This window comes from Grus americana, chromosome 1 (assembly GCF_028858705.1).
Source record: "Grus americana isolate bGruAme1 chromosome 1, bGruAme1.mat, whole genome shotgun sequence".
Taxonomy (NCBI): Eukaryota; Metazoa; Chordata; class Aves; order Gruiformes; family Gruidae; genus Grus; species Grus americana.
In genome coordinates this window covers 144,831,715-144,856,653 of record NC_072852.1, presented here as the reverse complement: position 1 = coordinate 144,856,653, position 24,939 = coordinate 144,831,715, and the positions used below count along the sequence as shown (strand labels likewise).

General features: G+C 40.5%; 1 protein-coding gene across 2 annotated transcripts in view; it reads right to left on the bottom strand.

Annotated features, from left to right (window-relative positions):
* SLC9A7 (solute carrier family 9 member A7) overlaps positions 1–24,939 on the bottom strand; it is an 84,439-nt gene that overhangs the window by 41,068 nt on the left and 18,432 nt on the right. For both annotated transcript variants that reach the window (XM_054834409.1, XM_054834414.1), the window contains exons 2-7: positions 7,576–7,775; positions 6,018–6,095; positions 5,222–5,298; positions 4,094–4,206; positions 2,639–2,744; positions 2,208–2,349 (exon numbers count right to left, since the gene is read on the bottom strand). In XM_054834409.1, the coding sequence (XP_054690384.1) occupies positions 2,208–2,349; positions 2,639–2,744; positions 4,094–4,206; positions 5,222–5,298; positions 6,018–6,095; positions 7,576–7,775 (716 nt within the window). The remainder of the gene's footprint in view (positions 1–2,207; positions 2,350–2,638; positions 2,745–4,093; positions 4,207–5,221; positions 5,299–6,017; positions 6,096–7,575; positions 7,776–24,939) is intronic.

The following is a 24,939-nucleotide window of genomic DNA, read 5'->3' as shown; positions in this document are numbered from 1 at the left end:
ACAGACCTATTTTCTAAGATCATGCTTCTGAAGCAGCAACATCCACCGCAGCAACAACTAGAACCTGTCTTCACACAGAGCGCTCAGATAATCCCACCACAAGTTTATCCCGGTGCCTGGCTCAAAGGGCATTCATGGATGCTGAGGAAACTGGATAGGCACAGCCAGTGCATGGGAGAGGAAGAGGTTGGACCTTGTTCCCCTGAGGTTAGGCGAGGGTCCTCGTCAGAACCAGTTCCTCATTTCCAGTCTTTTCTGGCAGCTTTGTGAATCAAATTATTTATTACCCTTGCTGCTGTTACAGTTAAGTCTGAAATTAAAACCTGTGCTCATCATTTTGGAGAAAGATGAAGGTGAGAGAAAGGTAAGGAAAAAAAAATAAGTTTTGTTATTTCATTTCATCGACCAAATTGAAGTGTTAATTAAAATTAAATTATTATTTCTGTTTTCTTAACTTTCTTTCTTTATTCCTTAGACATGGTCTTCTGTTTCACTTCATTTCAACCATGCAGATTCTGCAATTTAGAAAGAAAATATGAAGTAGTACAAGACCTTAACTGTTATAAAAATAACCACAGATAGTGAGGTCAAGACAGCTTGCTGAAAGCCAGAACAAGTCCTTGTATATTATCTGCATCATATTTGGAAACTAAGTATTCTGTCTGTTTTCAAAGGACAATGCATGACTGCATGAAGCCACTCAGAGAGGTACAGTTATAGGTACTTCACATCCACAGGAATAACAGTCTATTAACTTCATTCATGACTTAAGTTATGTGTTCTAGTCAGCTACGAAGAGTAAAATGCAAATTTACAGTGTGCTTCCCCGGTTTTGCATGACATTAACTATTTTCTTTTGGAATAATACTTAAAATTGTATAATCAAGCAACAATTTTTTGTTTTGTTGTTAAAAAAACACAAACCACCAAAACCAAACCTCAACCCAAAAAACCAAACAAACACCTCCCCAAAAAACCAACCCCACAGAGGTTGTCTTCCAAACAGCCTCCCCCTCACAGGCTCACAGCACCCTCCTGAGCACAAACATTAGAAACAGCGAGAACCAAGTGCTGCTTCAGAAGCATGATTTTACAAAATGGATCTGAATGCATTTCAGCTGTAATTAGCCAAGCAGCAAGCCAAAACCAACAGCATTTGATCAGACAGAGCTATAGATGGCTGGCAGCCTAAAAACCAGATGAAGAATCATGGTCCTGGGCCACACTGACTGTAGAAGAGTGGAACTGGAAGATCGAACATTAAAGCACCACCAGCACATCTTCCTCCTTTTACCTGAAGGGTTTCCATTATGCAGACATATATCAGACAAATCCACACAGAGTATCTATAACAAGATAGAGTTGAGAGATCATTCCTTAAGATGAAGAGTCACAGGTTCATGATTATTGAATAAAATACCACATTTTACCCCTTTTAGGTCAGTTTTCAGAATTCTAGGCAGATCAAAGCGTGCTGGGATGTTTACAAATATGGTTATACTAGCCAGACTAAAAGCAAAATAATTTGATTTTTTTCCTGAAGAAGCATCAAGATTTCTGGAACAGGTCAGGCTTAAGGTCTACTGCTTGAGCCTAAAACAAAACTCACACAGATCGCCTGCTGAGCACCTCAGAACTCTAACCAAACAGCAGCAGTAAGCTTTGAGAGTATAGGACAGGTCATGCAAAGCACAGCATGTTATGATATTAACTCTGGTAGAGATAAAGTCTTATCCAAGATAGATGACATCAGATTTCCAGTGGAAAGGTTAAATGCTTTACTCTCAGAAAGAAGACTCCCATGGGGTCAGAAATAGCTATTAATGATTTTGCTGAAGACAGAATCAAACACTAGTTATCACATGAGAAGTCTTTCAAGCCTAATAATAAAAACTATTTTTTTTTTATTTCCTAAGAAGAAACCAAACATTAGGACATGCCCATTTAGAGCCTCCCCTTGGCTTGCAGCATGCAGCAACATCACTAAAACTTCTAGTGTGGCCACAGTTATATTGGAAAAAGGCAATTTCTGTGGGTACCTATATGCCTTTCTATAGACAAAGGAATACTGATCACATCTTCGCACTCAGATTAAAACAACCTAGAGGCAATTGTGCTATAGTTGGAAACAGGAGAGCCCTGTTAATACCTGAATGTGGCACCTAGTCTAGAAGAGCTCTAGAAGAGCTAAACGTGAAAAAGGATATCAGAGCTGTCACAACCCCTGTCACTGCTCCCATCATGAAAGAACCACTGAATATTCCCAGAAAAACACCAACCGACTTGAAAAATGCTGCTGCATCAAAAGCATGCGTATTTTCACCTGTTGGCTGGTAGGCAACTATAGATCTAGAAAGAGAGAGTTACACAATGAGAAGTTGGAAGTGGCATCAGAAAAGTTTTATTCCATAACAGCAACACCTGAACAGCAGCAGAGACAATCTCATACTGAAGGCAAATTTGCTTGTCTAGTGTATGTATGCAAAGGCATCTCAGCAAATGTTTGCATTGTTTATTAATTCAGTTCAATACAATCCACTTAAATTCAAAATACCATTTATCTGAAAAAGCATTTATTTTAGACAAATACCAAAAGCAATTAAGTAACGTCAGAGTGGAAATTCAGGTAGTTACTTACGACGATAATACAATGGCAACAGCGTCATTCAGCACACTCTCCCCAAACAGAAGGGCATAGAGATCGACATCAGCATGCAGCTCATTAAATATTGCTAGCACGGTAACTACAGAAAGAAAAGAGAAAAACCACACCGGCTGAGTTCAGGAACAACTGAGTGAGCTGCTGTAGCAGACCTTCCAGTTTGTCTAAAGCAACAAAACCCAGGAATTGAAGTACAGGATCAAAATTAAACTGGGAAACAGACTAGTCGTGTTTATTTATGGGTAAAAATTCCACCATCAGTTTTAGGGCAGCTCTGTTAGGAGGTGGCTCTGTCCTCCTCCTATCTGCGCAGTGTCTACAGGAAAGCCCCCATGGTCAATGGGCATTGGGCAGAGAAAACACTCCTAACCCAAGCCATGATATTTTCTGTAGAACATGTTCCATGTTAGAAAGTCAACAAAACATTGTGCAGCTCTTGCTACTTTTCAAGGCTGTATGGATTGTTGACATATCTTTATTATTTCAGCCATTGTAAAATAGTGCTAATAATCCTAAGTGTTCCCCAAAGCATACACTATGCCACCGGAGCGTGCCTTTGCACAGAATTTGAAAAGGGCAAGATTGCTAAGTATTTATAACCATCCTTTCAAGAAACTTCAGCCTTAGATGAAAGACCATAATCTTGCAGATATTCCCATATACGAGCTGCAAAAATTACATGGTGACTTTTTGCATAAATTGTGTGCAACCACCAGCTGTTCAGAGCTTAGCTCAATCACAGGAGCTACTTCCCATTTTCACACAAACCACGACTGAGCACCTCAAATAAGCTGTTTTAAATATCAAGCTTCATACTTCACCACTCCCTCCCCCGGCCCCTGACACACACCACCTCTCCAGACTGACCTGTCAAGCACGGACACCTCTGTGAGCCTGCTGGACTTTGAAGGATGACTAGATTATTTTGGCAAAAGCGCAAATTACTTTGCCAGAAGAACATTCTTCTGCTTAAAATTGTAAAAGATGAAGTTCATTTGAAGGAGAGAAAAAGAATTTCCCCATGCCTAAAGACCCTAAAAGCCTCAAATATTGCTCTTAAATTATCCAATGTGCCAAGCAACGTAGCTAAAGAAGGAAGTCCCACTATCCAGACTATGTAATAATTTCATCTATTTGCAGTCTTAAACTTGATGCACACTACATACAAAACCTACTGGGAAAGATATTTGAAGTATTTGAACAGGAAAGTTACATTTTTACCCAAACATACCATTACATCATACCAGTCCAGCATCAAACCGAGAGAGAACAGCTTTCACAACACTCAGAATTTGCATGCATTTCAGAGAAGAGGATCAGAGATATTAGCATTAACATAACTGAAAATAAAGTGCTGTTAATATCATGCAGCCAACAATGCTAGCAATAGGATTATTATGGAAGATTATTAAAAAATATTCAGCAAGCTACCTGGATCAGTGGCAGATATTATTGCTCCAAAAAGGAGGCAGTCTGTATAATAGAATTTATCAGAGAGCTGACCCACCAACTTCATTAGTTTCACAACCCCATACATGAGATTCCTGAAGAGAAAGAGGATAAAACAGTTCAAGTCAAACAAGTTGGTGCATTTCAGACAGGCAAAGGAAAAGCACAAGCAACAATATTTCAGGCAGGCTTGGTTATGCTACAGCTTCGTGGGACACTGCCACAGTTTAAGCTCTCAAAATTAATTTTCCTCTTTTCCCTATGAACTGAGTCAAGTAATATATGATCCAGAAGATATCATTTAAAATCACTAAGCAAAGCATGAAATCTGTTCACACTACTAGTACACAGAATCTACAGGTTGTTTCCTTTTTCCACCAAAGGGAATATTTCCCTGCTCAAAATCCCCCTCAGTATTGCTTCTCGCAACACAGTACATTGACCAAAAGCTCTGAACTAAGAATAGCCTTCAAAGTATTTCTCTTTAGTGAAATTCTTTGAGACACAAACCAAGGTCACCTATGCAATTCAAGATTTCTGTATTTCAGAATATCCATGCACCAGACACAGTAATATTAGCACCATAAGAGATTATGTGCAAGTAAACCAATATGACCAGCTATCTCACGTGATATACATACGTGATGTATGCAAGTATATATATACACACGCATAAAATTCTATATATACACATATGCAGAGAAAGAGAGAGTGTGCACACGCATATGGGCACTGAAAGGGACATCTCAAAGTGCGATAACTAAAATTGTATTGCAAGTGGTATTCACAATTCAAGTTAAAGTCAATTCCAGTAAGAGTCTAACAAAATTTTGTTTTGGACTGGGCCATTACATAACAAATTCAGCACCGCTCTTTAGTACTGTGGGCTTGTCAAGTGATTCAACCTTGACAAGATAATTTCAAGGGACAGTATTGTTTAGAATTGGGATAAATCTCAGCAAAAGTTACATTTGCATTTTGTCTGGAGGATACACAAATAAAATCCTCAAACAAAATTTACAAAATGGAAGCAATCTGAAAGGCCCAACATACACTTTAACAACTTAAACTCTAGCATAGAAAGGAACTGATATCACAGATTTCACTTACCCAATAATAAAACAAGAGACTGCTGTTCCTAAAAAGGCATAAGCCAAAATGGACCCCAAATTCCTGAAAAAGTGTCTCTGCATAGGAAAAAGAGGTTTATATACTTGTTTTAAAACATCTTACATCACCTGTTCAAAAACATACATCATGCTACTATGTTTGAATTAATGCAGAGAAACATGCTTCCATTTCAGAGAAATGCTTCCATTACTCAAATGTAAATTCTGTCCAATAAATTGAATAAACCAAATCTGAACCATGTATTAAATCCTACATGGAGGTTATCAACAGAAAGCTTTCCACACAGCTGTTTTCATAAGAAATGTAAGAGCTGCAAAACTAAAAGCTAGCACAAATTCATGGTGTCTTCAAGTGAGAAGAGAATCTGGGCCCTTCTACCATTCAAAGTCTGGCACATCCCCAGGTTTGGGTCCACTTCTCAGCATAATTTACTACATTTTGGATATTTGAGAGGGACCAGAACAATTCATAGCAGGACATCTTTGACTTTAAATGAAGTTGATGTTAACCTCTGGCAACGTTCAAAGGAAAACGAATTAGCAAGATTAAATAGATTAAATGTGTTTATAGTAAAAAGTACATGTATTTTCTCTTAAAACAATATTATCTAGCCATCTATGGAGGAAATTGGATTTTTCTTGTTGCCATAAAAAATAAATGCTTGAAATGGAGACTGTACTCCTGAACAAATAACCAGTCTCATGTTATAGTTAAAAAAAAAAAAAAAAAAAAAAAGGAGAGAGAAAGGCTATTTTCCTCAGAAAATTACACTTACCTTCTTCAGGCTATAACCAGCATGAAAAATGATAGGAGGCAACAGAATGTTGAAAAAAACTTCCGGGTCAAATGTTACCTAAAAAATAAAATACGAAACTTCAATTAGAAACAGACATACACAAATTGTTAGGTCTTTTTCCTCTTTCATTTTCTGACAACTACCAGTTTTGGTTGTTGAAGTAGCAAACAACTGGCTAAGTTGACCCTTCAAAATACTGGCCAGCTCTATACATATGCAGCAGCAAAAAGCATCAGCTCTTCATGGTAAACAGCATCTAGAAAAACAGATACTACATCCATCACCAATGATAGTCTTGCAGCCGTCCCAAACACAGTCTCCTTTTTAAATTAAAAAATTCTAATAGAAATGGTGCTGGAGAAGATCTCTCTTATTGTGGTAAGTTATATTCATATATTTGCAGATGAGATGCTATTTAAGCTTTTTTTTTTTTTTTTTTTTCCACTTCCCATGAGTCTAGCCCCTGCACAGTTACTGTAAGCCAATGAGGTCAGATACAGGACTGGTTCTTAGGAACTGGGATCATCCATCACTTCCACATATTTCAGTGGAAGCTCCAGATATCCACAAAAGACTACACTAGAGTAAGGAACAAAACCCAACATTTAAAATCCAAACAGAAGACATGCACACATGTGAGACTAACTAGGCTCTCTTCACCCCAACCTAGGCACAGGTTAGAAGACAAACAGAAGTGTGCGCTCCCAAAATAGGATTAATTTCAGCTAACTTTAGATAACCAGATTGGATAAGGCTTTGGGCAACGTGGTCTAGTGGAGGGTGTCCCTGCCTGCAGCGGGGGGGTTGGAACTAGATGATCTTTAAGGTCCCTCCCAACCCAAACCATTCTATGCTTCTCTGATTCTATAACTATAGCAGACAGGTACATATAAACAGTTACCTAAACTCTCTTCATAGTCAGTAGAAACAAGTATTTTTAGGTTACAAATCTTAAAGTCTCAATCCTATACTTCAAAGTCTAGCTTTCATACACACAAAAAGGTGGTTAATTCCTGACACTGAACAGAATAGGAAGCCAAACAGGAGATGTGAGTAACAGTTAATAGATTAATTTCACTTCCAATACCAGACTGTCTCATTTGATTACAGGGATGTAAGTAGTAACTGTTTCCTGACAATAAACAGTAAAAACCTTAAGGGAAAAAACTACTAAGAAACAATCACTATTCACTAAGAAAAAATAATTTTCCTTATATTGTATTATAAAAGACAGCAAAGGGCTTTTTTGTCCAGCTGGTATACCTGAATTCTGCAGACATTAGAAATGTACATTAAGTCTTCGAACAGCAATCAGGGGCTTTGAGGAAGCACTACATACATGCAACAGAGCACAGTTTTGCCAGCAGTGATGTAATACAGAAGGTGCTTTTGAATTAAGCATTGAGGCGCTGCTACTCTCAGGAATACAGACACTTGATACTACCTAACATTCAAATGGGATGGAGTGGGGACGAGGGAGGGAAGCACAGATAAAGGAGAAACACTCAGCCAAGCACAAGAAATGGCCTACCCTTACCTTTCGCAACATGTCATTTTGCTCCACATTGTGGATCTTCCCAGGGCTTATTTCCCCTTTGAGTGTATATTCAAAGAACTTCCCGCTGACGTTGACCAGCAGGGTTGTAAACGGCCTGTCCTCCTGCGAGCAGCTGAACGGCTTGTCATGGCCGCTGGTAGAGGGAGTCCCGTATCTCAAGATCACCCCAACTATGAGTCCTGGAAGAGAGTTAAAAATCCATGAGGCTGATTTGCTACTCCTGTGCCTAACTTTCTAGTTTTAAATAACATCCAAGGTACAATGCATGAGCCTGACAAGCATATATGCATCATAAACATTTTGCAGTGAATCGTTTCTTCCTCTGCGGGAAACTGATAGTGAGGCCCTGAGCACATCAAAACTACCAATGAATTTATAAAATCTGGTATCTGCCTGAAGTGACAGAATACTCATATCATGTTTTTTCTTCCTCACCTTATTCACACCTCTGGTGTGCAAACCCTGAGTTGCACAAGAGGCTAAACACTAGGACACATCAAATACATTTCACCTGCCTAAGGGCAGAACACCATTGCTGGGAAATAATGACTGCTCAAAACATGTGACATAACCGAGCTGAAACAGTGATGTTTGCCATACTGTTTTACAGCTGCAATTTGCCCAGTAATTCTAAGCAGTGCAACAAGCATTGTTTGCTTATCTCCTGCATACTCTGCAAACTTTGCAACAAAAATTCAGGTGACGTGCACAAAGAAGCCAGCTACGTGTCTTTTGCAAGCATTTTCTACATTTCACAAAACCAAAAATAAAGTAAGGTAAAAATGAGCAATCATAAGAGATCTGACATTCAGAAATACTCAGAATTATTCAGCCAGCCTAGATAAAATCCCACCAGAAAACACTGTCAATAAGGGATGCATCAAACACAATGACAAAGAAATAATTTGTAACCTAATGGAAGGACCCACTTGCTAAAGGCTCCCCTGTCGCCTTAGGATGATCTGTGATTTAATCTTTGTTCCAGACAACTGCAAGATGAAGATGGATGTTTGATCCTTTTGTTGACAAGTTGGTAGTCAATGCTGGTTTTGCTCCCTGGGACCCCCACTCTGCATCCACAGATCTGTTTCCCCAGATGGTAAATGAAGTTGACAGGTAATAACCAGAGAATAAATGAGGTACAAAGAAAAAAAATCCTACCACATACCTCAGAAAAACCCAACCAGACTTACCTTTATGGCATAGTGTGAAAAGTAACCAAACTGTATCCCAAAAAAGCCAACCCAAAGAACACACCTCACTCTCTTCAAGTTCAGAGTGAAAAAAGAGTTTTAATTCAAGAGAAGGTACGCTACTGGACAGCTCACCTCCAGCCCCTCATTCTCTACGATCAACAGAACATAGTGGCAACAAGATCATTATAAAGTAACTGGAAGATTAAGATGTATTTTATTTAGAAAAGAGAAGTACATACTCAAGGAGAACACAGGGGAATAAACCCCTTCAGCAACATAAATCTACTAACTGATATTTCAACTGCTGACAATTTAAATACAGAGGTTTTTACAAGCACGCTCCTAATGACCCTGGAGCATTTTACAGCTACGCGTGACGGATGCAGCAGAAACGCAGCTGTGCACAAAGTGACAGGTTAGGGCCAGCCACCTCCAAGCCACCTGCAGTACCAGTCATGGCTAGAGACATCTTAACCAACCCAGCCAGGCAAGCAGCCAAAGCTTTCTGCTGCTCTCGCCCCCCTCACACCAAGGAAGAGCTAGGCTCACAGAATACATCAGGAAGACTCAGTTAAAAACTGATCTAACCAGCATCAGCCAGAAATCCTGTAGTAAATCAGAAGCCAGAATGAAAGCTGTGCAGATGAGCTTATGCATAGCAGCGGCACAAAGCCAAATCTGTACTGCTACTAAGCTGAGAATGGAGCCGGGGATACCAACAGATGTAATAGCTTCTTGGGCTCAGAGACCATCCTTCAGTGAATCTATTGCAAAAGCAGATGGGAAACCCCCGTTGCTATTGCATTAGCAAGATACACTGGAGAGCAGGATGTGATCGCATTATACAACTGGATGTAATCCACTCATACGTTTTCCTCCCATAATAAAATACACCAGTTATTTTAAAACAAGTTTTGAAGACACGCCAATTATATCCATAATTGATATCCAGTGTTTGAAGTGAAACATCCTTTGACCCTCAGTGTCCCACAGCAACAGGGAATTATCCTGTTTTCATGCACCTTCTACCAATAAAATACCAAACCGGATGACCTTTGCACCAAGCACCACAGTGTTTAGGAAGATCCGATCCCTGCTGCCAGGCTGCCGTCTCGCAGCAGGATACAGCTGGGACCGGGGTGGCTGGTGTCGAGGCAGGAGGCCAGCAGAAGCAGCGGCAGCTGGTCGAGGCAAGGTACAGCTGACTGGCTAAAGCTACATGGGGCTTGGTTGTGAAAGGAAATAGGTGTGAAAATAAAAGGGGCCAAGGAAGCCACACAAATACCACAGACAGCTTCATTAGCAAAAAATACTAGGCACTTGGTAGTTTAAAGGATGAGTTAGGAGAGGGGAAAGTTCCCCAAGGTTACAAAGATACAGGCATGCTGCTATATTTATCATACAGTCCCAAAATAACAGGCTTTGAACATTAAAGTGAAATGCATCAGCTGGACATGTTTGACAGGGACATGAGCCGCAGGGATCCTGAAGTCATTAATGCTTTAAAAAAAAATTAAAGTCTTTATGGAAAACTGTACGGAAGTATTTTCAGTTTTCCAATGAAAATCAAGTCTTTTATACACTAAAAAGTTACTGGACTTGTTAGATGATTTCTACATACCATCTCACCTGATAAAGCAACATTAACAAAGCTTATATATTTATTTGGCCCCCAAGGTCCCCAAAACTAAAAACCCAAGTGCCTTTCAGGAGACCTAACAGCCTGATTTACAGCTTCAGAAATAATGCCCTTTTAAGCTGCCTGCCATTAGGTTTTTACAGAAGGCCAGGGCATCCTCTATAAATTCTCTCTGGATACCTGATTTCAACCATTTCCAGAACATCAGAGTTGCAGCTGCAGAACAAAAACAGAAAAGAGAGACCTGCAATTGCTCAATGGACAAACCTAGCGGGATACTCTAGACTTACTTCTAGGCTGTTAACGCAAGCATAAATTCAGTATAGCTCTGTTGCTTGTTTAGAAGCAAGAGGAAGCATGGATGCTGGAGGCTAGGAACGGATACAGAAAAATCAGTACACAAACTACATGTTACTTCTGCACCATAAGTTCTCACTGGTGAAGAGTTTATGAAGAACCTGCATCAACAGAGCAAATATTTATCTGACTGCTTAAGATTATTTTACCTTTTCAAAAAAGAAACCTCTGGGGCCACTAATCCAGCACTGTCTTTTACTAATGCAAGACTGTCACAAGAGAAAAAAAAAAAGCAAGAAATAGGCTACAAATACTTCAAAATTTGAGAAGAGCCTTACTTTCAACTTTGATTTGTGGTAACTGTTGTAAGGGCAAGTTTACATCATTGCTCAAAGACTCTCAGGAAGGAAAATCCCAAAAATTAATACTTAATGCCCTGTATGCATGACTTGCATTCTCACTTTTAACAGAGAAAGCATTTATGCCAGTATCTTGCCTGTACAATGCTGATCACGCAGGTGGTACACAAAGAACATCTTACTGGAAATGAAGCATTAAAAAGATGGGAACATTTTTTCCCCCCTTTTAAAACAAATCACTATTGATATTAAAAGAACATTAGAGTTCAGGCATAGTCAACACCAATCTACACAATACACCACTTAAAATGGCAAACTTCCTTTTGGTTTTGTTTGAGCACAGAAGTCACTGAAGTGAGAATATGAATTCAGATAGGCACGCACAATCGCGAGCACCCGTCCCTGGTCAGAGCCGCACTCTGCATCGTTTCCAGCCCAATTCCCTGCTGGAGAACCACCCCTGAGGTTTCAGGGAGCTTCGGCAGGCAGCAGTCTGCAGGAACCAGAGATACTCGCACTCCACAACACACAGTTCAATCAGCGAATTCAAAGTGAATCAGTGGACTGGATCGATTGGTGAACTAAAGACTGTTAGATAGTTTCTTTTGCTTGCGCATGGTAAAGAGCCAGGCACCAAATTCTGAGGGTCCTTCCCTATGCAATGCAGTTTGTATTAACCACATTTCAGCCTGAAGGAAACTCAGAGATCTTATTGCTGTTTGCAGCTACCTACTGGGAAGACAGAGAAGAGAGGGACAGACTCTTCCGAAATGATCAACACTAAAGGCAAACTTGTGGCAATGCAGGGAGAGAAAAAGTTAGGTAAGGTTTGGTTTTGTTCTTTAAAGTGGCTAAGTACCAGAATAGGCTGTCCACAAAGGCTGCATAATCTCCATCCTTGCATATAACCAAAACCCACATGAATATGGCCCTGAGCAACCCAAGATGTGGGGGCCTGCTGTGAGCAAAGGGCTGGACAAGACTGCCTCCAGAGGTCCCTTTCAGCCTAGATTATTCTGCAGTTCATGCTCTTTCCCACCAACATTTGGACCCCTCAGGTAATTTATGCTGCAAAGGTTTCTTTAAAAACAACTTTGTCGCTTCCTGGGTCAGTCTTGAGGATTTCTGTGCCTTTGGAGTTGTGTTGGGTTTTTTTGTTTGTTTAAATGACAGACTGTACTGCTGACTCTAAAACTAAGTCAAAAGAGAAGAAGTGGCAATATAAGGGCCCGATCATAAAAGCCAAAGCGATCTAGCAGACGAGGAAGGGGATGCTTTTACTTCCTCAATCCGCCCTGACTTGTCCCGCACCCAACAACTCACCCTACAGAAAGCAGGCAGAAGGGGTGACCAGGAGATGTTCAACTACTGCTAATGCAACAGAACTATGGAAAAGCAGATACTGTAATACAGCAGAGAAAGCACTTCCCAGTAGTGTGTTTGGTTTTTTTTAATGTAAAAGTAATAAGTTTTGAAAGCGACGCTACAGCAAACCGTTGCCTGATTTGCCAAGCTAGGCAGCCCCATCAGCATTGAGAGCCAGCCTCACCTCGACAGCCAGCCTGTCTCCCCCTCGCACGGCCCACAGAGGCAGAATAATGTATTTTGGGTACTTCAGTGTGGTGCAAGGTGATGGTGAGTAAAATAACTTTTGCTTTTCAAAAAATCACATAAAGAATACATTAAAAGGATGTCTTACGTTTGAAAGTAGAGATTTTTTCCTCCATTTTACCAGCTTGAAGACAAAGAAATAAAGATGAAGAAAAACTTGGCAAGAATATTGAAAAAAAGCCCTATAAATATTTTCAAGGCAAAAGACTAATAATAATAAACAGTATTTATCATCACACAGCTAGTTTTACTGTAGGATGTTTGTGTGCATCAAGATACCAGAGCTGAAAGGTTTTACTTTAAACAGCCTGAAACACCAACAGAGGAAGTATTTTTTCCTAATGCAAGGACAACCTTTGACCCTCACAGTCCACACCTTCAAAATCTGACAGTGATTTATAAGGAAGTTTCAACACTTCTTACAAACTAATGTAAGCATTGTTTTGGATCCAGAACTGAGCTGGTAAAATTGCACATAAAAAAAAGAATCAGATCAAACTGATACCAGCTCTAGAAGCACTAGCAACCCACTCTATACCATTTGTTTGCCATTCACCATGCTATCCCGTACAGGAGTGCCGAGGAACGTTGCTCTACAACCCCGTGAAGAAGGGTTAAGCAGTGACTGCAGCGCTCCAGACCTTTGTTAGGTCTCGTACTCAGCATTGCTGGCCGATTAGCTACTTTCTTTATGGTGCAATGCTGCCAGCGTGGCATTTATCAGCTAGGCACATCACCGCAGAAGACGCAAGACTTGAAAAATGAGAAGCCTGTTTTTAAATTAATCTTCATCTTTGGCAGTTTATGTTCAGCAGCATAAACACAAGACAAGACCTCACTGCATTCCAGTAAAAAAAAAAAAAAAAACCCAAACCAAAACACAAAACCCACAAAACAACCCACAAAACCAAGCATTTTTTTGACAGGAAATGGAGGCAGGTGATGCCAATTCTTCAACTCTGAAGGAAATTTTGGGGATATCCAAAACCTGAAATGTTGAATAACAGATTCAAGGTCATGCTTTGTCATTGCCTTAGGGTTATTTTAGATAAGGAAGTTAAAAGACAGCAAACAAACTAGTAATTCTTCCTTGTAGGCACACATAGCAGTATGCTATCAAGGGCATCTTTAAAATAAGCATTTTATAACTTTTTAAATAAGCCAAACTAAACATAGTTTTGAATTTAAATAAACAGATTACTCAAAAAAAGAAGTTATTGGGACATTGTGCAGAAACAAATGTCAGATGAACTTGCTGGCTCTGCGCTGCTGGACACACGTGCACTATGCGCACCCTTGCCTTCTCAGAAGCCTTGGCTTCCAAAAAATCCACGAGAGCCTCTTTGATGGTCAAAAATGCCTTCTGACTAATTATTGCTCTGTTTTTTCCTAGGGGAACTAATTCTGTTTCAGGTTGTGTCATGTGTGATTTACATACTCATGTACAGTGAAATGGTCAAAAAAAAAAAAGAACTACAGAGGCAGACAGATATGCTATAGTCTATAATGCACATTCTTACTAATGATGGGATTAAAGAACAGGTTTAAGGTAGAAAAAAGTAATTTGAAAATACAACTATCAAGAGATTTAAACAGAAGACTGCTTTAGCATTTCAATAGTTAATTTCTGAAGAATTATTGTTTCACATATAGCTTCACATTTGCACAGGAGAGTTATAATTCCAGAAAAATTAGTTTGTCCCAAATAAGATGGCAACCACAGAAACACGATCATAAAGATGTGGCAAAATGATAACCAGTAAGAAAAATTGCTCCCTGTATCCTCCTCCTGGAATCTAAAAAATCCAGAAGAGAGGGAAAAACAACCCACGACCCAACAAAAACAGCAAAACTAAAAACCCACAACAAACCACAGCCCCACACCATATATTGAGCAGCCTAAACCAAAGGCTCAGCCCTGGAAGAAACTGCTGTGATGCGCTAGGGACACGTGGCCTCTGCTCCAAGCACAGGACTGAGTCAAGGCTCCTGAGCCAATTCCCAACTTCAGCAGTGACTCAGTGGAAGAGCTCAGACAAACCACAGAAGACAATTTAAAGAGACACTCTCAACTTAGAAATAAGATACCATAGTTATAAAAGGCACAGGTATTTGTCAGAGATTACAAAGAAGGTCAGAGTCCACAACTAATCTCAACTCACATGTTTTCAAACTCATTTACTGCATAACCATTGTTTCATGCAACACAGATTTAACAAAGCATTTGCTGTTAAATATTTTGTAAATAACATTTTAAAAGATTCTTTATACTTCAAAAATGTAAGTATTCCTCCCTAGCTATAAAACCCAAAGCAGTGAAAGCCAAACACCACACATGTTCCTAGAGGCATAAGCAGCAATGGGCAACCAGAAAGACACCAGCCCCTGCCCCACCGTGCTCCTTTTCCTTGCCCCATCCAGAAGTGACTCCCTAACAGGGTGCCAGCCACCACTGGTCCCAGTCCCCTGCGACAGGAGCAGAGCTGAAGCATTTCTTTCAACACAGACTTCGAAGCCAGACGAGGAAAAACCCCAAACACTGAGATTCTTTCCCCCAGGCACATTGGTGAGCACACTGGCAGGCACCCCAGAAGAACAAACCACAGGAGCAGCAGCTCCTCTATGGTATATAACAGAAACCTCCTTATTTAATCCTTGTGTTTTGTTACTGCTTTTCTCCTCATTTGCACACGCATGCTAGAAACACTCAGCATATGTCAAACAGGAGGCCACAAGCTCCTCGAATTCCGAAAAAGAGTGACATTAAACTGCTAGTTACAAAAAGCTTTACAGTAACATCACCTGGCTCAGGCACTAGCAAGAAATGAAGCTTCCCAGTTTGAAAGAAAAGAGCCCAGACAATAATTATTCCCCCCTTAAAATGTGCTGTAAAGCTTCAGCAGGAGTTATTAATCTGTCATTGCAAGGAGTCAGGCTTCAATCTGCAACCCAATTGAAACTCATTAAGCAGCAGCAATCTCTTTGCTGACACTGTCATTTAATTGTGAAGGTTTGACATAAGGAGGGGATGATGGGGGAAGGGGCAGGAAATACATCTATCTCCGCACGGCTTTGGGTTCAAAGCCCCCACAATAGCTATAAGGAGAGCTGTTAACTATAGATAAGCCTGTTTTCTTGCTATGAGGAGCTCTGCATCCCAGCCTCAGGCCTTTGCTCATTTGAAGGATATTTAAAATGATGGATGTGCGTGGAGGCCTTCATCCTAAAAACCATTTCTGGGAGCTTCTGATTAGGACAGGGGCCCAAGCAAAGTCTTCGGAAGAAAAGAACAGGAAGAACTTTGAGCAAGGTGAAGTAAAATCTGCCTCAGAAATGTTTTCAGTTCTCTCAAGGAGAGCTTCCCAGTACTTCTCTCTTCCCAAAGGTCTTTTTGCACCAAGCCCCATCTATTTACTAACACCACAACCTCCTACCAGTAGAACAGACAAAGGTTTCGAGTTGATGGAATTTTCAAGGAAATCTTTTTTGCTAAGGCAAGCCCCACAGTCTGTAGCTGTGGGCAGAAGACCAACTGGCACTTGTAAACAAGATGGTTTGTGGCTTACAAGGAAATGCACCGACCCAAAAGACAGAAATAGCAGCAAGATGACAACTCCAGCTTTCTGTGAGCATTATGTTTAACCATAGAAGTCTTGTAATTGCAACATCCAGACACACAGTCTCAACAGGAAAGCTATCCCATTCCATAGGGGCAACTTGCCGCTTACGGCTGTCTCCCAAAGCCAAGCTGAAAAGCCCTGTTTCCCCTTTCTGGGTCACTGCTCTGAACACGGGCACTTCGGTGGCTGTGGCCTTCCCACAAACACACCCCAATTCTCAATCCCACTCTACAGCTGTTTAACCCCCTGAAACAGCTACTCTGACATCCATCACACTTTACGTGCTAGGAACCAAAGGAAAAAAAAAGGCAGGAAATACTCTAGGACCTTATGAACAGCTGAACAGAGGATCGAAGAAATCAACTATTACTCGCACAAGATTGCCTCTTCTGTTTTCATATATAGTGTAAAATTTAAGCAGTTGTTTTATTACTAACTGCAGAAGCCAGGCAAATGACTGCTGCCACAGCCTGCAGTGCATGAGCAGTTTTGTGACACTTCTGTCTTCCTTACTGATTCCCATGAGCTAGAGAGGAAGAAAAAAGATTAGGCTTTGAGCTGCAACAAGAAAAGGCAGCAAAAAATTCAGCCTGCTCACAAGCATCACATTGTCCAGAGGTCCCACAGCTGCAATTCCCAGCCTCCCGCATAGCCCATTACCACCCTTCTTCCCTCCTAAACTGGTACAAGCTTCACCTTACTCCAGCCAAACTCACCCTACAGTTCCCAGTCACAACCTTCTTGCTCTATCCCCACTACAGACTGACATCTCCTGCCTGCTCCCGACAGATCTCATGCGCTAATCTGGCCCAACGTTTTTGCCATACCTTCCAGCCTTTTTAGCATCAGTGGTGCCAGCATGGTGCCTGAGCAATCATATCCGCTTCGGCTCTCCTCTGCACCCCACCTCAACTCTAACCCCAGCGTGTCTCACTAGTGGCACAGATGTGGTTGGGAACCTATCAGTTCATGTCCCCTCCTAGTCCAAAGGTGCCAGCTGAGTGCCAGTAAGATCAGATTTATTAGAGGTAAAGAGCAGCCAATTCCTGCTACATGGAATAATCTGACCCGCTGACATCCAGGGCAGCTACTGACACCACAGGGGCTTGGTGTGAGACCCCTTGGCAGGACAGAGAAAGGTAAGGAGTAACACATCCTTCCAAAGGCTGATCTCACTTGCATGAGCAGAACCACTGCACACCACATGAGCTTGCTCGTCATAGCCATTTTAAGTGCGTAGAACTATTTATTTACACAGTCTTTTGGCCATTCATTCCTCTCCCTTGCATATAGTCTCAAACAAATACAACCTCAAGAACAAACATAAGAGATTCTCAGATTGAACTAGCAGGTTTTCCCCCACAAACTGTTTCAACACAACAACTCCCAGCCCCACACTAAAAATCGTGGCTTTGGTCATATGCAAAATAATCACTATAAAGCAATTCTTGCATCCCAAGGTGGGTGGGTACCCTTTTAGGAAGATACCAAGCCAAAAGAAGGATCTTTATTTCACTTGCTCCATGCCACTGCACTTTCAGGCTTGCTTCAGATGCACGTCACCAAAATATCCTCCGAAGTTCCTTAAGTTGTTTCTCATGACATAATTTTTTATCAATAGGAGGGGTTAAATATGTCTAACTAGTTCAGTTGAAAATTGCTTACGTCAACATGCTTTCAAAAGAATTAACTGCATATGGTATGTATAAAAACCTGGGAACTTACACATTTGCCATCAGAAACATGAACAACTCCCACTTCCCAGTAAACCAGTGGACAGGGGATGGACTCACACACACACACAAGGTAGCACAGAGTGAGCAGGCCATGAAACCAAGCACTGCTGCTCACCATATACATCCTTTACTATTTTTGCATACACACGTTTAAGAAATCAGCCACACTACTGCTCAGATGTAACCTTCAGGGCCTTTTCTTTTCACTTTTCCATTTAGATTTTTCAAGTGAAACACAGCATCAGCTAATTCTGGCTTCACTTCACTTTCACTTCTCCAAAGATATTCTTTTCTTAGACTAAGAAAATGCTTGACAGAGTAAGACAAGTGCCAGTGACAACAACATGCAGTAGGATATAATGCATTTTGTCTAGCTTACAACTGCCATCCCAAACCACAAAAAAAGTACCTCATTTATCAGCAATGTGGCTGTTGGGGGTCTGGTATCAGATAATAAAAAAAAAAAAAAAATACCCAAAACAAAATGTTGGTTTGTGTAGGTAACGGGTTACACCACCCTGCACTTAAGTGCTGATACAAGCTACATCCGTCAACATTGCTCATCAGGAGAGTGATACCCTCGGAGAACATGTAAAAATAAAAAGTTTGTTGTAAACATTTGCGAGTTACACACTAGTGCTATTACTTTTGGACAATATGGTTAAGAGATGGATGATTATCTAGACACTCGCAAAAACACCTCTCGAAACTTTAAATAGTACTTACTCCGAGATTTGTTACCGTATGGATTTGCAGGTTAAATAGCAATGTGCAATTATTAATACCCTTACAGCACACAAGCTGGATCAGTAGCTAATACATAAAGACCGCAGATTTACTTCAGTGGAGGTAAATTATCTAGGGCAACTCATTGCAACCTTCTATTTTGCTTCCATTGAGTTTAGTTTTGGTACCACCACTCTGTATACCTTGACATTTAGGGAGGCCACTGGGATACATGAATGGCTCTTGCCCAGAGCCGGCCGGAAACACAGCTGTCATCTCATCCCCTTCCAAGCAGCCAAGCTTACAAGCTAAGATGAGAAACCAGTCAGAGCCTAGGCTTGCCTGTTCCTCCCATTACCGTTCCAAGCCAGAAGGTAAATAACTTTTCTTTCATCCCACTGCTTGAGGCTTCTAGCCCAACAGAGGATTTTCAGTCCAACATACTTGCTACATCCCAGAAGCTATGTTTTAATACGTCTCAAAGTATTAGAGTTGAGTTCATTTACACCCCATAGGCAGACGCTGGATCTCCTTTGTGCAATTCACGTTAAAAAAGTCACAGAAGTGCTATAAATGAAGTCCATGTTTTGTAGACACTGAAAGTCACTGGTGCACTTGAAGAAGAGAGTTCTGATTTAACGATTTGCCTCTTAAAAGCCGTTAGTGGTTTGCAAGAGCTCCCACACATTTATCTTTCAGGTTGTTCAGGATGGGTGGGGAAAACAGAACAGTAATTAACGGCAAGCAAAACAAATTACATTATTGAAGTATAAGCACTGCCTTAAGTCTGACAAATGAATCTAATACTAAAGTTCAAGCTCAAGTTCAAACTCTAAAGACGTATCAGGAGAAAAATGAGATGTTCTTACAAAGCATTTGCAATGTGCATACATAACTGAAGAGAAAAAAAGATCAAAATTTGACTCAAGCTTCCAGGGGAAAAAGGAAAAAAAACCTACCACTTTTTTTTCCCCTTTAGACATTAGCTCAAAGTTACTTGCTAAAACCACTTTTGAGATCTAAAAAAAGCCACTTCTGTGGTTTTGAAAACTGAAAAGTGTTTTGGAAGGGTTCTAGAAAACTCCCAAAGCACAAAACTGAGAGCAGTCCTTTTCAATTTCAGTTATGCAGCTTCTTACACAAAAATAATTCACAGTGTTATGTTTAGCATGGATTTCCTTGGTGAAATATGGCAACGTAATGACAAATACTTTTAATAATTTGTGTGTGACTTTCTACTGGCTTTTGCAGAAAGAAGAAAGTCAGATTCTTTGGTTAGGCTGCCCGAAACCCAGAAAAGGCAACTTTTTCAACAGCGGCCTCCAACTCAAGTGGCCAAATTTGGGGTACAAGGTGCAGAGGATGAACACTTCCCGCTACTGCAAGTAAGTCTAACTGGTGGGAACTTACAGTTAGCAATCCTGAAAATTGATTCCTGTGTATCCAAAGACAAAACAAGAGCTGAAATTAGAAGTGTGGAAATGAAAGAGGCCTTATGTTCACAGCTGCTGCCTAAAACAGTTTACTCAGACTGTATTTCCCTGAGATTCCCCATGACCTTTGGCAGGAGAAAAAAAAAAAAAAATTGTCTTCACGGAGCAGCCCCATCTGCTCGTTTCCAGCACACCAGCAGATCTCTATCCACAGCTTTGTTGCCATTTCACCGACGGATGTGGGTTGCACCTCTCATGCATCTCCTGCACATTCAACCACCAGCTCCCTCTGGAAAATTCTCAGTGCCAGTGAGATGCTCAGCATCAAGCGGACAACCAGAACACACAGGCTGTGGCCGTGTCTGCATAAGCGGCCTCTGCCAAGTCACTTACCTCTTAATATTCACCAACTTTAGACTTGCAGTAGGTCCCAGTGATCAGGAGCAAACCCGAGGCCTTGCTGTGCTATATAAAGTATTCTTTCTGCAAACTGCCTAAAAGTTTAATACAACAAGAGTATGGAGGCGTAAAATTGCCGATTATTGCTTTACCCTCCTTGCGTTGCAAGCACACCTCTGAAATTAAAGAGTCTGGCAAGAACTCCAGCAAAGGCACAAGGTGGTTTTTAAAAGAACTGCTCTCACTCCAGAGATTGCAGAGTATCAGGCTTATTAAATATTAAGGCCGGACAAATTGCAGAGATGTCAACAAGACTCAAGATTTTGTAATCCAACACTGACAGACCAAGCGGTCTCTATGGTATGGTTTGCTGCAGATTTTGCAAAAGACATACTTGCATGAAAATAATTTGGGATTTTTTTTCAGACAAAGAGCAGAAAACATTTGTCAGAACAACATTTCAGTTTCATTTTCTGAGGAAACGTCTCAAAAGCAAGGCAAGTTCTGTCAAATAAAATTTGTATGAGTTATTTTGGTAGGCTGAAGCCATATCCTTATTAATATCGGTGCTTTAAACTAAATTAGCTGTAAAAGTTTAACTAAAAACCTCCATAAAAGTTTTTTTAAAAGGAGGATTAAAAAAAAAAAAAACACAAAAGAATAAAAAGTTACCGTAGCAAGAAAAGACTTTGCATTGAAGCTGTTAAGACAATCACTTACTACATTAGAAAGAAAAATCTGAAGCATGGGTGAGGTACACAACAGGAAGATGGTGATGTATTTTCTTAGAATTGACATAAGCACAGCACAGGTTGGTCTAGTACACTGCTGAAGCGTGACAGTCATTGCTTCTGCAGTTTCCAAAAGACCTGGTGAAATATCCCGGGAGTCCACATGACCATGAGATATAGTAATACTGGACAGAGTTATTTGATTTTCTGTACCAGAAGTAGTGTGGAAACTAGTTCACACAAATGTACTATACAAGCTTGTTCCTTCAGTGCAATCTATCAAAATTATCTAGTAGGAACATTAAAAAAATAAAAATAAATCTGTGACATGAATATAGCAATGCAAATCCAGCCAGACAGATAACAGCTGGGCAACTGATGCCTACAGAAGTGCAAATATTCAGTTAACAACTTCTATCAGCAATTATCACAGTTGTCCTCATGTCAGGGAATGCAGTCGCACCAATTCCCGTCAAACCAGGGAACACACATACATTAGCAGAGATCTGCATAGAACACACTGCTGTGCACTCAAGTCTACTACTAGTGAATATCCTAAAGATGGCAACTGCATGCAAAATTATTTCACGGAAAATCTGAAGAAAACAATATTCAAAATACACGGCTAGATGGATTATATAGCACCATGTCTCCATCAAGGGAAAAATCTCTTCCCCCCTTGTAAATATATAGATTCTCAAACATCTATTTTCAGGCTCTTAGTTTGCTATTCAAAAGCTCTTTATGCAAGATTTGTCATTAGTGACAGACTGTCACTAGCAAAATAGCATTCAGGAAAGGTTCTCTCTAACTACAGATGCTTTCAAAAAGCACTACTAACATTTGCCACTTCAGCAGATGTCTGAAAGTCCCTGGGTTTATTTGCTGGCCCAACCAAAACATCCGAAGTGCCTAACTCCACAGTGAAAACTCAGAGGCAAGAAAACCTTCTTCAGATCAGAATATTAATAGTGTGCAGTGCAGGAACATTCACACAAGTTACATATTTATATGATATGAACAGGTGTTATATTTGGTTTGTGTAGTTGCTAAACCAACTAGTACCAATGGAACTGGAAGCCGCAGTCAGTCTCAATAGACACGTCTGTTCTGATCTGCAGTCAGTGCCAGGCACGCTAGGTACCCATACCCTGTACCAAACAATGTCATTTTAATTCTTTGTTTTAAATGACATTGTACTAGCTTTCTAATGGTTTAGCTGTTTAAAGTATTGCTCGTAGTTGAACCAGATTGTTCAAACTGATTGAGCAAACTGGTAATGTGAGATGTTACCTAGTTGCTCTGGTACTGGAGCATTGCAAAGTGCTGCATGCTACGTAAGAGTACAGCAACTGCCCAGTGACCATTTACTCCTGATTAACGCTGTATTCAGAAGAGACTAGTATCACTGAGGATAGAACTGCTAGAGTGCTTTATCAGAACACCATGGGAAAAAACTTGCAATTACTATCACCCACCACAACAGAGGCAAAGTAGAATCTGAAGGCATGCGACTCTTGGTCACAGTACTGTTTATATTTGCGAACACGGGGAACATTTCAGACTCCAGAATCAACTCTGATCTTCAGCCAGTACAGCAAGGTCTTCCTTCTCCAGTGCTCCTGGCATAACACAACGCAGCATCCCACTCAGAATTGCAAGCACCTTTTTGATAAGGCTTGTCTGATAAAACAAGCAAAGCTAGCGATGGAAAGTAGAATTAAACTCTAAAGTGATGAGCATTTAGTGAGAAATAAACAAATCAGTCACGCTTAAAAAGAGATACACTAATACATCACATGTTGTCTTAGAATACACTCTCTCCGAGTACTCTACTGTGCTTTTAATAAAATGAGTTTGTTACCCAAAGCTAACATTTTTTGCCAGTCCAAATACTTCACAATATACTGAAAACTGAACAAATGCCCAGGACAATCCATCCATTCATGACCACTGGAGTTCATCATTCCTACTTATTCTTCATCCTTCGCAGATGCAGTAATCCTTATGAATGCAGGCTTTCTTTAGATTGTAAATAACGGCAATAGGGCCATAATGAAAATCCATCCAAAGGAAATCCAAGCTTTCAGAGCACGCACGGAAGATGTGCTGATCTGTACAACAGTCAGCTAGAAAATGTACACACTTCTCAAAACAAAACAGGAAAATAGTGGAAATTGAGTCAAAAAGGGTTTATGAAGCACAACATCATTCAGATGCTGTATTTCAAAAGCTGCAAAGTGCTTCTGTATAAAGTTGTTTTGCAGCACCCTCCCTCCCAAATACACAGAAAGACTACCTTTCCACACTCCTCTGTATAGGGATCAATAACTCAGAGAAAGAAGGAATAACAAAATTAAACAGCGTTTCAGCATATCCGTAACCTCTCTTACAAGCACTGTGAAGCATTCTGCTGCTTCTGTACAAGAAGTACGTTCATGTCAGCTCCTGACAATGATACAGTCTGAAGCTCTGGCAGTTAAAGTAGTTCTTGAGAAAAGAAAAATTACTGCTGTGATGCGGTCATGGTTTAACTCCAGCCGACAACTGATCACCACCCAGCCGCTCACTTGCTCCACTCTGGTGGGATAGGGGAGAGAATCAGAAGGGTAAAAGTGAGAAAACTCATGGGTTGAGACAAAGACAGTTAAATAATTGAAATACAATGATAACAACAGCAAACTAATGAAAAGGAAAATAGCAAAAAGATAGAGAAATAAACCCCAAGCAAGACAAGTGATGCAAATGAAAAACAATTGCTCAACACCAACCAACCGATGCCTAGCCTCTTCCCGAGCAGTGGCCCCCTGACCAGCTTTCCCCCTAGTTTATAGGCTGAGTGTGACATCATATGGTATGGAATATCCCTTTGGCCAGTTTGGGTCAGCTGTCCTGGCTGTGTTCCCTCCCAGCTTCTTGTGCACCCCTAGCTTTCTCACTGGCAGGGCAGTACAAGAAGCTGGAAAAGTCCTTGACTGCTTGGCAACAACTAAAACATCAGTGTGTTATCAGCATTATTCTCATCCTAAATCCAAACCACAGCACTATACCAGCTGCTAGGAAGAAAATTAACTCTATCCCTGCCAAAACCAGGACAGATGCCAATTCATGCCAAGGACCTCGAGAGAATTACTGCTTCAGCAAGCCTTCCCTCAGTAGTAGGCAAACCAGCTGCACAGTGCTTTTGTAATAACCCAATGTGAATAAAAAATTGCCTCCCAAATTCTGAAAATAGGTTACACAATAGATAATGCATCCCAGTAAATACATATGCATTGCTTTTTTTTTTTTTTTTTGCAAGGCTTTTAACAAGCTGTATCAATTTAAGTAAGAGGACTTGTTATGAAATATAAGCAGGTTAAGCAAGAATAAATGGAAGATCAAATTGGATAACCGCTCCTTACAGTAAAGTGTTACCTAGCTATTAGACCTACTGGCATACAGAATCAGTTTTGGGATCAGAGCTAATTATCATAAGGAAGCAAATAGACTATTTAGCCTATCATTTTCTTCTGGCATAAGTAACTGTAATATTTCACAAGGAATAGCAGAACTTTGAGGATGAGTACAGCATTATTACTGTTACCATAACTTTT